The 12,819-nt window shown below is 36.5% G+C and overlaps 1 protein-coding gene across 1 annotated transcript in view; it reads right to left on the bottom strand.

Annotated features, from left to right (window-relative positions):
- Positions 1-12,819, bottom strand: part of rapgef5b (Rap guanine nucleotide exchange factor (GEF) 5b) — a 73,200-nt gene that overhangs the window by 49,408 nt on the left and 10,973 nt on the right. Inside the window, exons 6-7 of the mRNA XM_056234462.1 lie at positions 11,668-11,749; positions 632-683 (exon numbers count right to left, since the gene is read on the bottom strand). Coding sequence (XP_056090437.1) covers positions 632-683; positions 11,668-11,749 — 134 coding nt within the window. The remainder of the gene's footprint in view (positions 1-631; positions 684-11,667; positions 11,750-12,819) is intronic.

Raw genomic sequence — 12,819 nt, 5'->3', positions numbered from 1 at the left:
AACTTGAAGTTATAAATATGAATAAAACCTATATAGGTAATTTTCATTAACAAACTGAACCTAGTAAAGCGTTACCACTTTTTCATGACCATTAGTCATTTATCCTTGGTAAATAGCACATGTACTGTAGCTTTAATTGTAGCTCAGTGGTCACAAAAAACCATTCGCTGACAAAACTGTTCATCGATTTGGACCAAAAGTGGTGCTGTCTGAATAGATGACTTGTTTACTCTGTTTATTTCCACTAGTTTGACCCATTCATGTCTATGTCAACATCAGTTACAAAGATTTTGCCTGTATTCCTTTCCCCAATTAACACCACTTTCAAATGAGACCTCAATGAGAACAGTCTCTTTCTGAAACTTTATCCACTAGTGTTGATTTTGAACAGTGTTATTTAAAGTAGTGTTTTATATATTATTCAGTCTCATTTTTCATAATTGTTTTATTTTTGTACTGATTATTTCAGTCAAAAAAACATTTTTAAAGAAGTAAAGAATATAGGCCAATACATTGTTGTTTTTTAAAAGCTTAATACTCAAACACAAGCAAAACACTGGAAACTGATTGTCCATGTTTATTGGAGCAAAAAAACACACAATCAAGCCATGTAACACAGAATAATCCTTACTTGATTTAGTCTGTGCCTTGCGAGCCAAAGCTGCACACAGTTCATTCTGCACCTATTAAAAGAGAAGATCATGGTTTAGTTAGTTCTTTCAAATATGCAGGCATAATGGGCTCGAAACCATTTAATGCAAGCATATTTTATTGTTCACAACCTGCTGCTTGAGAAGCTATTCTGTGGGTCTGTGCTTTGAAGAGATCCATAACGCTTTGAAGCTATGAATCAACAAGTTCAGCACTAAACTTTACTTCTCTCGATTTATTTCATACTTGGAAGTTTTTTTTTTTTTTTTTGGCAGGGTTATAAAAGAAGACTGCATTACTTATTCTTTTAGCATGACTGCCTTTGATTTCCCAACTGTTGCATTATTCCTTTGAGGATCTATAAAAACTTGACTCAAATTTCAAGTGATCTATTTCTGATCTGACTGCAAACTGAGGAAGGGACTTTACATTAAAATCCCACAGCACATGGCACACTATGAATACAAATTTATCCAATCCATAAAGCATCTGAAAGAAAATCACTTCACTTATTAGGGGAAGTCCATCTGCTGTCTGACCATGGCAGTTCTGTGCATTAGTAAACCAGGTGTGTAGTGGAGAGGTTTAACTGTGCTTAGTGGCCCATTAAATCAACATGTCCTATGGGGCCATCTGATGTGGCAGCCCCTGCTCTGAGTGCACAGACTCAGGGCTAATGTAAATGGGGTTGGACAGGGATCTATGCCACTGTGACCCCATACAGGCCAACAACAAATGATCTGCGCTAAGTAACTGTTTCCACTAATAACCTAAAGAAATTAATTCTGTACATGACCATTGGCGTCATTTACGGTGGGAACAAGATTGATGTCTTCCCTCATTTTCATCAGTTGGCTATTATACCCATGATTTATTTGGAGGGATGGAGGGATAAATTGACTGATGGACTGATGGATGGACATAGACAGATAGACGTATGAATGAATGGATGGATGGACGGATGGATGGATAGATGGATGGACAGAGAGATAGACAGACAAAGACATAGGAATGGATGGATAGATGGATGGATGGATGGATGGACGGACAGACAGTGATAGACATATACATAAATGAATGGATGGGGGGTCGGGGGTGAGGGTTGTCCCCCCTAAAATATCATTAAAATATATGTGTTGTAAATAAAATAATGATATATTCTTAAAATAATTGTTTAAGAAATAAAATAATACAAATGCAAACGGGGCAACAAAAAAAAAAACGTTTTAAACATTTTGAGTCCCCCCTCCCTTGCCTCACAGTGCTTTGGTCCACTGCCTCCGCCCCTTTTACCTCACCGTCGAGCACCGACACACACACATTCCGGTGGCGGGAGAGATTAACTATGTTTTTGAGTAGTTGTGGAACTCCAGTAAGTCAATGTTATTTTATTCACTTTAAACATCGGATGAAGTGATTATTTTCTCTTTAATATAGATGATGCTGAGTCATTATTAAATCATGTTAAAAACAAATATATGATTGTGTACTAATGTACTTTTGTCACTGATGTAGTCTATGTTAGCGATTATAATGTTTACCTAGCTTGTTTAATAGAGTATATCCCCACACACACACCCACACCCCATAGAGTGTACGCATACGTGATGTAACGTTAGTCTTGTCCGGGTGCGCATTTAAATTTTAACGCTTTCACTGTGATTTAGTCGGTTTATATCATTTAATTAGTGTTGTGCCTGAACGCGTTCATTGAACGATAGTTCATGAACTCGTTCATATTTTGGCCGAACGTGAACTGAACGTGCTGTATTACTGCCTGATGAACGTTGTGAACGCGTTTATTCTGGTGTCTGTGAAGTGTGAACGCACGCTCTCTCGGTTTAACTTCTAGGGTGCCAGATTTCTATAGAGCCTTCCAGGCGAAAACCCGGCTAAAATTCTTCAAAACCATACATTTTTTGTAAATAAGTTGTTTACACAAAACAACTTATTTACAAAAGAAATTATGGTTTTGAAGAATTTTTTTGGTCAATTTAGTCAGCTTTTTCATTAAACCAGAAAGAAACTTTGAGAAGAAGGATAATGGAACGGTCTCCATGCTACACTAATAATAGTAGTAAGGCTTTCCTCGGTGTACACATATCCTTGCAAGTACAATTTTGCCTGTATTATTGGTGTCCCCTTCAAAAATTGCTCTTGAGAATTGTTATGTTTATTGTCCCCCCCAACATTTTGATGAAATTTTCGCCCCTGGGATAGACAGATAGACAGACAAAAGGATGGATGGATGGACGGACGGACAGATGTAAAGATAGACAAATGGATGGATGGATGGATGGACAGACAGATAAGACAGACAGAAAGACATAGGAATGGATAGATGGACAAACAGATGGATGGACAGACGGATGGACAGACAGATAGACAGACATATGGATGGATGGACAAAAATATGGATGGATGGACAGAAAGATGGACAAACAGATAGACAGACGGATGGATGCAAATGATAAAAACAAGAGTTTAGCCATTATATAAAACATTACAATTAGGGATGCAGCACATTGCATTGGTCATAGGTGACAAATACATTTGCAAATATATATATATATATATATATATATATTTTTTCTTTTACTTAAGTACTTAAGTGATCATCTTAAACTTGGCAAGCATCCGGTGAACTTTGCTGCAAATTATGTTTTTGCTGGTTTTATTATTAGGTCTTGCACTAAATCCTAAACACAACCACAAGCTACATGATACAGTATTTTACAGTACATTGATTAAGCCATCAAACTGAGAATCTCAACTGTTCAGCTGAACACAGCAATACAAAGGTGAGCATGATTATAGATGTAATTACAGAAAAGAATTACGCTGTAATTACATGCCGATATTTTTTAAAGCATAAGACAATGTAATATATATATATATTTCAGCCTTTAAAAACAATGATTAAGACCTTTACACTCACATGTATTCAAGTTGTAGGGAAAATATATTAATTGATGGTTAAAGCACACAACATTTTTGCAGTCATTAAGTTTTCTTGAAAATGGTATAAAGTTTTTTTTTTAAACCATATGAAACTAAAATAAATACAAAGAGTACATTACTAAGAATTTATAACGTGTTTTAAACTAAATGTTGGAAAGATTTTTCTGTGAACTTTCTTTTTTGTCATTGACTCTAAAGCATCCTTGGACAGAGGATGTTGTTTACAGTGAATGTTTTAAAAAATGACATTTCATTGCATCTCAGAGGTAATGTGAAAATGATTTGTATTTGCAGGGAAGCATTATGGCGTGTACAGCTGCGAAGGCTGTAAGGGGTTCTTCAAGCGCACAGTCAGGAAGGACCTGAGCTACACCTGCAGGGACAACAAGGAGTGTCTGGTCGATAAACGTCAGCGCAATCGCTGCCAGTACTGCCGCTATCAGAAGTGCCTGGCCATGGGAATGAAAAGAGAGGGTGGGTACCTGTCAGTCTTCCACTTAAGACATGTCTCCTGTAATGTAGGGCTGGGCGATATGTAAAAAATATTTTATCGATAATCGCCTTAAAAAATATCGCGATATCCGATTATATAGTCTACCCATGCCCCGCCCCCTATGCGCCCCGCTGGAGACAACACATACGGAATACACGTTAACACAAGTCATGTTGAGTTTGGCTGCACTTTATCTAATGATAGCCTGCGATTTAGTTGGTTTAATTTAATGATTGAAACGTTAAAGGTTTTACTTTGGTTAGTTTGAGCTTAAACGAGCATAAAACATTAGCTTTGCTTGTTATGTTAGTGTTGCTAATAATTTCCTCACTGTTCTTATTGCATCTGTGTTTGAAACGAATTTCGTTTCGCGAGGAGAAATGTTAAATAGGCCTACAACTGAACAGAACAGAGCACAATTTGGTGATTGTAAGAATGGTGAATGCATGTTGATGTTATAGCTAGGTGTCTTGTCTTGTCTATTTGTTTTTCATAAGGTCTGATTTTCTCCTTTTTTTTGGCGGTAGCCTATCGCCTGATTTAATAATAAGTTTAATTTCCTATGTGTAGCGCTGTTTTTAAACTTGTATTTTCAAACTATAATATATTTGTTATTTGTCTAAAATTAGGAATTAAAAACGAATTGTAGTTCTGAATGAGCAAAAACGTTTTGTTTTTTCCTCCTTTTTGGTTTTAGTTCCAAGTTCACCTTAAGCCGTTTAAGAAATAAAAATGACTGCTTTATTTATTTACAAACAGAAGTCATTAAAAATTATATTTGGGGATTTTTTTTGTTTGTTTTGTTTATTTATTCATTTATTTAATCTAAAGCAAAGTAGGCCTATAACGCTCCCAATATAGCCTACGGAGCTGCCAACATTGCTCCGAACGCGTGCATGAGATAGCCTATTCAAACTCAATTTCTTCATCCGTTTGCAATATAACGACATTTTTATTTTTATTTTAATTACAATGGTCACGTTTTTGCTTTTTGATTAGGCCTATTTATTATGTGCAACATTTAAACTAATATTCAGAAACGGGTAAAGTTAGCCTACTTCTACCATTTGTTTTTCTGATGAACTTTTATCAGCCTGCAAACCAAAATAAAATAGGCCTAGGCTACTTGATTATATGAAGAAAAATGTTTAACAAAATTACGAAAGTAAGGACAAATGATGTTTGACAGGGAACGCATCTCAAGGTCGCACAGACTAATGTTGCAGTTGGAGCAGTCAGCGCCGAACAACAGGCAAATAAAATATTAAGCTAATTAAAGTTACAAAAGTTCAGTGAGTGATTTTCTTTTTCTTTTGTTCTTTGATCAACATTAATGGTGGCAGCGAGTATAGGCTGTCAGTGGACTGATTCAATGGACATATACTGTTTTACTTTCTCAACCATTAAGACAAAACCGGCTGTGTTTACGGGGATATTTGAACTTGAAAAGAGGTGTGCACCTACTGAAGTCTTTCCACGGTTGAAACAATAATTCTTCTGATGTTTATTCATGTTTATTTGATGCTATAAATTAACTAGAAGTATAATTGTGAGATATAATTCTGTGTATTTGTCCGTGCACTATGTGAGAGGCGGCTCTTTGCGCTGTTTGCGTGAGTGCGCAGCTCAGAAAACAGCGCGCATGCAGACGTGTTCTCTTTCGTCTTGCGCTTTAAGAATGCTATCAAGAATCGATTTTCTATTCTTAATCCTACTAACTAGCCTATAAAAAAATATTTCATTCATGTTATTGCATGATGATGTGAATAAATATGTTTAACTAGGGCTATGTGAAATATAAGCCTATGTCATTTTTTGATATTGGCGATTATCGTCTGGAAACAGACTGTTAAATTGACATCGCGATACTTGCGAGACATCGTCGATATACGATAATATAGTCATATCGCCCAGCCCTACTGTAGTGTGAACTAATATATCAGCTGTCTGTTTTGTAATATTTAGGTACTGTAGGTGAAGAATGGATGAGGTGAAACGTAGTAGTGTTATTGTAGTGTTGGAATAGGTTTCATGGTAGATCAGCATTATGTGGTGGAACTTTTGCATTGTTTTTCTTTTGAGAAGGTGGTGTCAGTTATAGCACGTTAGGAGAAGCACAATGATCATCTGAAGCGAAGTGACGGTGGTGGATAGATTGGATTTAGTAAAACAAGTAGGAACAAATGGCCTATTAGTCCACAGCCCCTGACAGATGATGGAAAGCATGTTGTATGTGGGTGGGAAACAACCAGCAGGACAAAAACTAGGGTTGGGAACTGAGAACTAGTTGTGATTTTCATGACATTTACTTCCATTAACGGTTCATATCTGCATTCAACGCCTTATTTGCTGAATCCTTTGTGTGGTTCACAAGTTATTCAATGAGCTGACAACTATTGCCATATTATGTGTACTCAAGGTTCATGAACTGACAGTTTTTTTTAGATGTGTAGTAACAAAAAGGACAACAAAAAAGTAGTGGTCAACCATTAGGGTTTTTTAATTGTCTATTCCGATATTATGAAGATCAGGGTTACAGATTGATGTTTAGGATAACATAAAATTTTATTTTAAAAATAGTACCCATGCACAATATTGCTGCAATAAATGTAATATTTATTTTATATAATGGATAGAGCCCGACCGATATATCGGCGGGCCGATATTATCGGCCGATATTAGGCATTTTCCTAACTATCGGTATCGGCATTTATAATGGCCGATAAATGAATATTTTAAAAAATGCGGGTGCGGTGATTCATGTAAGGGTGGCGCTGCCAATAAAGCACCTAAAAGCTGTCACAAAGAACTGGCAAAAGTAATGATTATGAATACAACAAATATAGCAAGGAGACATTTGAATTGTTTCTTAATAAACAAGTGTTTTCAGTCAGTGTCAGCCAAAGATGAAGTTGACGATGCTGACTCGCGATCTTCAGTGAATGTGCGCCAGAGAGAAATGCACATTTCATATGATTACATGAGTCTGTCTGTCTTTCGCTTTGAATTGTTCTGTTTAAAAGTAGATGTATTTCAATTCTCAGGTCTATACGCTGAGTTTCGGTTCATGAGACGAGCTTCAGTTCACCCGCAGGCGCCTCCGTGTTGAGATTATCTATCGCCTGCTATATTTACTTCTTATTTATTAAATCCAGGCAATTGGTTGATGAAACATTGATTAAAATTAAGATACAACTAATAAAAAACGAAATTCACTTTGAAACGAAAGGTTTTGTGCTTTCTGTTTGATGTCTATGTGAAAGTTTCAAAGCATATTTTAGTGCCGCTTTCAGAGCGCTCACGTCCGTAGTGCTGAACTGTCGCGTCTGTAACATTGTTTTTTCCTCATAAATGCGAACACGAAAAATAAAATAAAATAAAATGAATATTTTATGTAGCCTGTGGAGACTGAGAGCCAACCCTTCTTCATCCGGTGGGTAGTAGCCTACTTGTGATTTGCGCAGTGTAATTCACAGAATTGATTTCTCTGCTACCAGCCTCTGTCACGTATTGTGTGAGCTTGTGACTATTGCAAGCGCGCAGCTGAGAAGTTCTGATTATATTGTCTGCTATATTTACTTCTTGTTTATTAAATCCAGGCAATTGGTTGATGAAATATTGATTAAAATGCGTGGCGCGAGCGACAAATCTCCGACAGTAAACTGATTCTGCTTTGTCTCGGGTAAACAGCTGTTGCGACGCGAGCAATAACGGCCGCGTCCGGTGTAGACGCAGTGTTAAAGCTCATTCTGCCTATAACGCTACGTTACAACATCAAGCAAGCAATATTCCAATAATTTATATAATTATAACACTTTATATAGGGCCATTTTGCATTAAGAGTAGCCTAGTTTCATACATTTTGCTTACTAATTATTTAAAATAGTATAAAAGTACTGTACATATGTAATTAAAAACGTTTTCATTATTATATTATTAATTTTACTTTAGTAAAAAGATCTGAGTTCTTCCTCCACTGGTAGAGATTAGAGGAATTAAGACTAAAAATAGAAGATAATAAGGTTTTGTCAGTGACACTTTTTATATATTTATTGATACAAGTTATGACTAAATTAAAAGACAAAGTCGTTAGTGAAGATTGTGCAAAAGTATTTATAATATAATATAATATAATATAACATGCAATGCAAACTAGTTTGGTTACAGCTCAACTGTATAATTCTCATTCTATCATTCCCCATGCCTCCATTACAGATCTGTGTCACACAAGTGTTTGATCACCACATTTGAGTGATCATTGCAAAACGTGTTTATAAAATATATTTATTCTGTTTATACTGTGTAAAGTACCCATCAAAAGTTTTTACACACCAATAGGAAAGTGTCCAAAATTTTGACTGGTATACTGTACTATAATACACATAAATAATATTGCTACTGTATTATAATATACACATAAATAATATCAGCCGATATATTGGTATCGGGCTTTTTTTACTCCCTAATATCGGCATCGGCCCCCAAAAATCCATATCGGTCGGGCTCTAATAATGGACCCTTTTTGACATTTTCAGGGTTCTCAGACATGGAAGTCGCCATAGCACAAACTTCTATTGTGGTAAACAGGAGATGGCAGTACATATAATTTTTGTATTCTCATTTGCTCCAAAAGAAAAGAAAAAAAAGAAAACAAAAGAAAAAAAAGTCATGATTTTCTTTCCAAAAGAGTCAAAATATATAGGGAGATTTATTACAACAGTCAGAAGAGAGAAAGATGTCATATGCCATCACTTCCTCAGCCATTGTATTAGTGTTAATTATTATTTTTTATTTACTGCCAAGGTATTATAAGCATCCTTCGGATGAAACGTTAAAACGAGGTCCTGACTCTCTCTGGTCATTAAAAATCCCATGGCACTTCTCGTAAAAGAGTAGGGTTGTAACCCCGGTGCTCTGGGCACATTCCACCCATTGGCCCTTGCCAATCATGGCCTCCTAATAATCCCCATCCACTGAATTGGCTCTATCACTCTCTCTCCTCTCCACCTGTAGCTGGTGTGTGGTGTGTGCACTGGCGCCGTTGTACTGTGGCTGCAGTCGCATCATCCAAGTGGATGCTGCACACTGGTGATGGTTCAGGAGAGATTCCCTGATATGATTATAAAGTGCTTTGGGTGTACAGTAGTACTTATGAAAGCGTTATGTAAATGCTTGCTTCATTCATTCACTCACTCACTCACTCACTCACTCACTCACTCACTCACTCACTCACTCACTCACTCACTCACTCACTCACTCACTCACTCACTCACTCACTCACTCACTCACTCACTCACTCACTCACTCACTCACTCACTCACTCACTCACTCACTCACTCACTCAAAGTATAGTGTTATTGTCATGGTGGGTTGCAGGAAGGCAGACGAAGAAGAAGATTAGTTCCAATACAAAGTTTTAATGACAATCCAGAAGACATACAGGCTGAGCAACACACACTGTAGCGATTCTAGCTCAAATAAAGGGAATATAATTTTAATAACTGATCGTGAATATGATCAGGGATCGCATACACAGATTAAAATTACCCGTAAAGGGGATACGTTGCCAATGTATCTGTATGCAGGGTATCCGCGGGGTCTTGAAAAGTATTAAAAGGTGATAAATCAATTTTGGGAAAATTAAGACCCTTAAAAAGTATTAAAAAGTCTTATCACGGCTTTATAAAGTCTTAAATTTTGAAAGTATTTTTTCTAGGGATGCACCGAATATTCGGCCACCGAAAATAGCCCAAAAGTGCATTTTCGGAAAGACTTTTATCACCGAAACAATACGGCCGAAATGTTGTGATGACGCGAACAGAAACCGCGACCTGCACGTGCTTGTCTGAAGCAACCTTTTACTGTCTATGGAAGCAACATGTCTGCGGTGTGGACGTATTTCAGTATATCTGAACCCGCGAGGAGACGGAAGCCTTGTTTATACTTTCGCCTGCCTCTGCAGCGCGAGTCTCCACAGACAGCGCGCGTAACGTTACCTCTCCAAACGGTCGAGGCGTTTATACTTGACGCGCTCGCCGTTGTACTATTCTTTGAAACGACAGGGGACGACTCAAGTAACTGTCCTCTAACCATCAGGAATCGGTGAGAAGAAAGATAAACACGTGACAATGTTTATTTTTTAGTAGCCTACCACCACCAATACAAAAATAATCATGTAAAACCCAGTAAACCCTGAGATTATTACTTGTGACATTACAACAAAATATGTATAGGAATATGTACTAAATTAACGCTCTCTTAAATATTTTCTAATTTCACTAAACATATTTCATTAAGTTTCGTGTACATTTGTATTAAACATGGACCTTTGTTCATTAAAATGGCTTTTTATGCTAGTGTATGCTCATTTTTAAAATGTAATCAACTAATTTAGACGTGCAAACTGGGTGCTGGTGTGATGAGAAGTTCGTGCTCGGCTTTGTTTTTATGAGAGAACATTTAATTTTAAAACCTTTCTGCAGGCCAGCAGATTATTATTTAATGTACACATGAGTGGGGTCAAGTTAAACATTTTAGTTTGAATTTTATTTTATACTGTGCATTGTGCTAAATAAATATTTGCATAATTTGTAATTGATTTATTCTTTGAAAATGTTAATTTATGCAATTGCAATGCCTTGATTTTAGTATTAAGTTTGTACACAGTCATAACCATAAATGCAATGGTACTTATAATTGGCATAATTTCTTTCGGTGTTTCGGTTTTCGGTTTTTCGGCCTTGGGTTCCTCTTTTTCGGTTTTCGGTTTCGGCCAAGAATTTTCATTTCGGTGGATCCCTAATTTTTTCTGAATTAGCTGTCCAACAGTTTGAGTCCCAAAAACATCGTAAAAGTGTGTGAATTTAGTGATTTTTATTTTTTTAAAAACGAAGAACTGAGGCACATGTCAGCATGATTGTTGTTGAGGGTGGAGCAAAGTTTTGTTTTGTTTTTTAATAAACTTTGCTTTAATTTACTATCCCAGCCTATTTGATTTTTTTTTTTATCAGAGTGGTCTATAGTCTTTATCACAAACTAAAACTGTTAAGTTAAAAGTATCACTGTAAATGGTTACAGCTTGAAGTGGCGGTGAGGTATTAAAAAATATTGAGAAGGTCTTGAAAAAGTCTTGAAAAGGTATTAAAATTAACTTCAAGATTCCTGCATATACCCTGGCATCATCAGTTCCCCAGGGTGTCCAATGCAAATGACGATCTCAGGAAGTGCCCGTATATTTCTGTTGCCAAGGTGACTGCAGGTGCACAGGCCATTACCTTGATAGCTGGAAGCTAAGCACGTGCCGCATGGACACAGTAATGTACTGATTCAGTCATTACACCAGAGCTGCTGGCTCTCAAACGGACAGAGCGCAGGTGTCACAGGGTTTCTGTGCAAGTGAAAATGCTCTGTACTAAACCTTTTGAGTAGTGTGGTTAAAAGACACAGACAAAGACAGGTTCACTAGTTGCTGGATGTTTGTTTAGGCATGAAACTGGTCTTAAAATTTCCTAAATGCAAGATTTGGAAAAAAGCTTATGAGATAATTCAATACATTTTCTTACCGTTGAGGTGAGATGCTCCAATGCTTTCATTTGAAGAACTGGGTTACAAGCATCAGATGATTTCTCTGCATCTTCTTTATAGCTACAGAACAGCATAAAACACAGTTTAATCTCAATTTAACAAGTTTGTTTTTTTGGACATGGTACCATGTCAATTGCATAGCATTTGTCAATTGCATAGCATTATTTTGTAAATATACTAAAAATGCCATTTACACATAAAGTGAGACAAATACACTTTTTATGATAAACTTGTTTTTAAAGATTTCTTGATTAAAATTATTTTTGGTGACATATAGTCAAAAAGTTATACAACTACTGTTCTGAGATCATAATGGAGAAAAAAGCATCAGTAAAAGGATTAATCTTATCAAGTAGTTTTGTGCAATGTTTTATTATTATTTATTACAGAATATAAATATTGCATGGATAGTTCACGTTTGTAAATGTTATGCGGTGCGACTTGATTTGATAAAAACTTTCAACTTTCAACTTTTGAATGGTTGCATACGATTTATTTATTTATTTATTTTAAGAAATGAATACTTTTATTCAGCAAGAATGCATTAAAAAAATCACAATAAAATCACAATACATGGCATACAATTAATTTGGTAAAGCTTGCATTTTGAAAGCTTAAAGGGATAGTTCACCCCAAAATGAATATTCTGTCAGTAATTACTCACCCTCATGTTGTTCCAACCCCGTAAGACTTTCGTTCATCTTCGGAACACAAATTAAGATATTTTTGATTAAATCTGAGAGCTGGATCACTCCTCCATAGGCTTCTAAGGGATTGAAACTTGCCGGCCCTGAAAAGTTAAAGACATCGTTAAAATAGTCCAAGTGACTACAGTGGCTCAATCTTAAGTTTATCAAGCGACGAGAATACTTTTTGTGCGCAAAAAACAAACAAAAATAACGACTTTATTCAACTCTTCATTTCCTTCTCTGTGGGCCTCGAGATAGTTCACGCACTGTAACTGCGCAGCGCTTCTGTGTTGTACGTCACACGCATCACACACATGACCAGCGTTGGCCAGTAGTGAGCCTACGTTTGACGTACAACACAGAAGCGCTGCGCAGTTACACTACGTGAACTAACTCGAGGCCCACAGAGAAGGAAATGAATAAAGTCGTTATTTTTGTTTG

The sequence above is a fragment of the Rhinichthys klamathensis genome, unplaced genomic scaffold (genome assembly GCF_029890125.1).
Source record: "Rhinichthys klamathensis goyatoka isolate OS25496 unplaced genomic scaffold, OSU_Roscu_1.1 h1tg000395l_1, whole genome shotgun sequence".
In the NCBI taxonomy this organism is placed as follows: domain Eukaryota; kingdom Metazoa; phylum Chordata; class Actinopteri; order Cypriniformes; family Leuciscidae; genus Rhinichthys; species Rhinichthys klamathensis.
The sequence above is the reverse complement of the archived record's forward strand: the minus strand, read 5'-3'. Positions and strand labels throughout refer to the sequence as shown.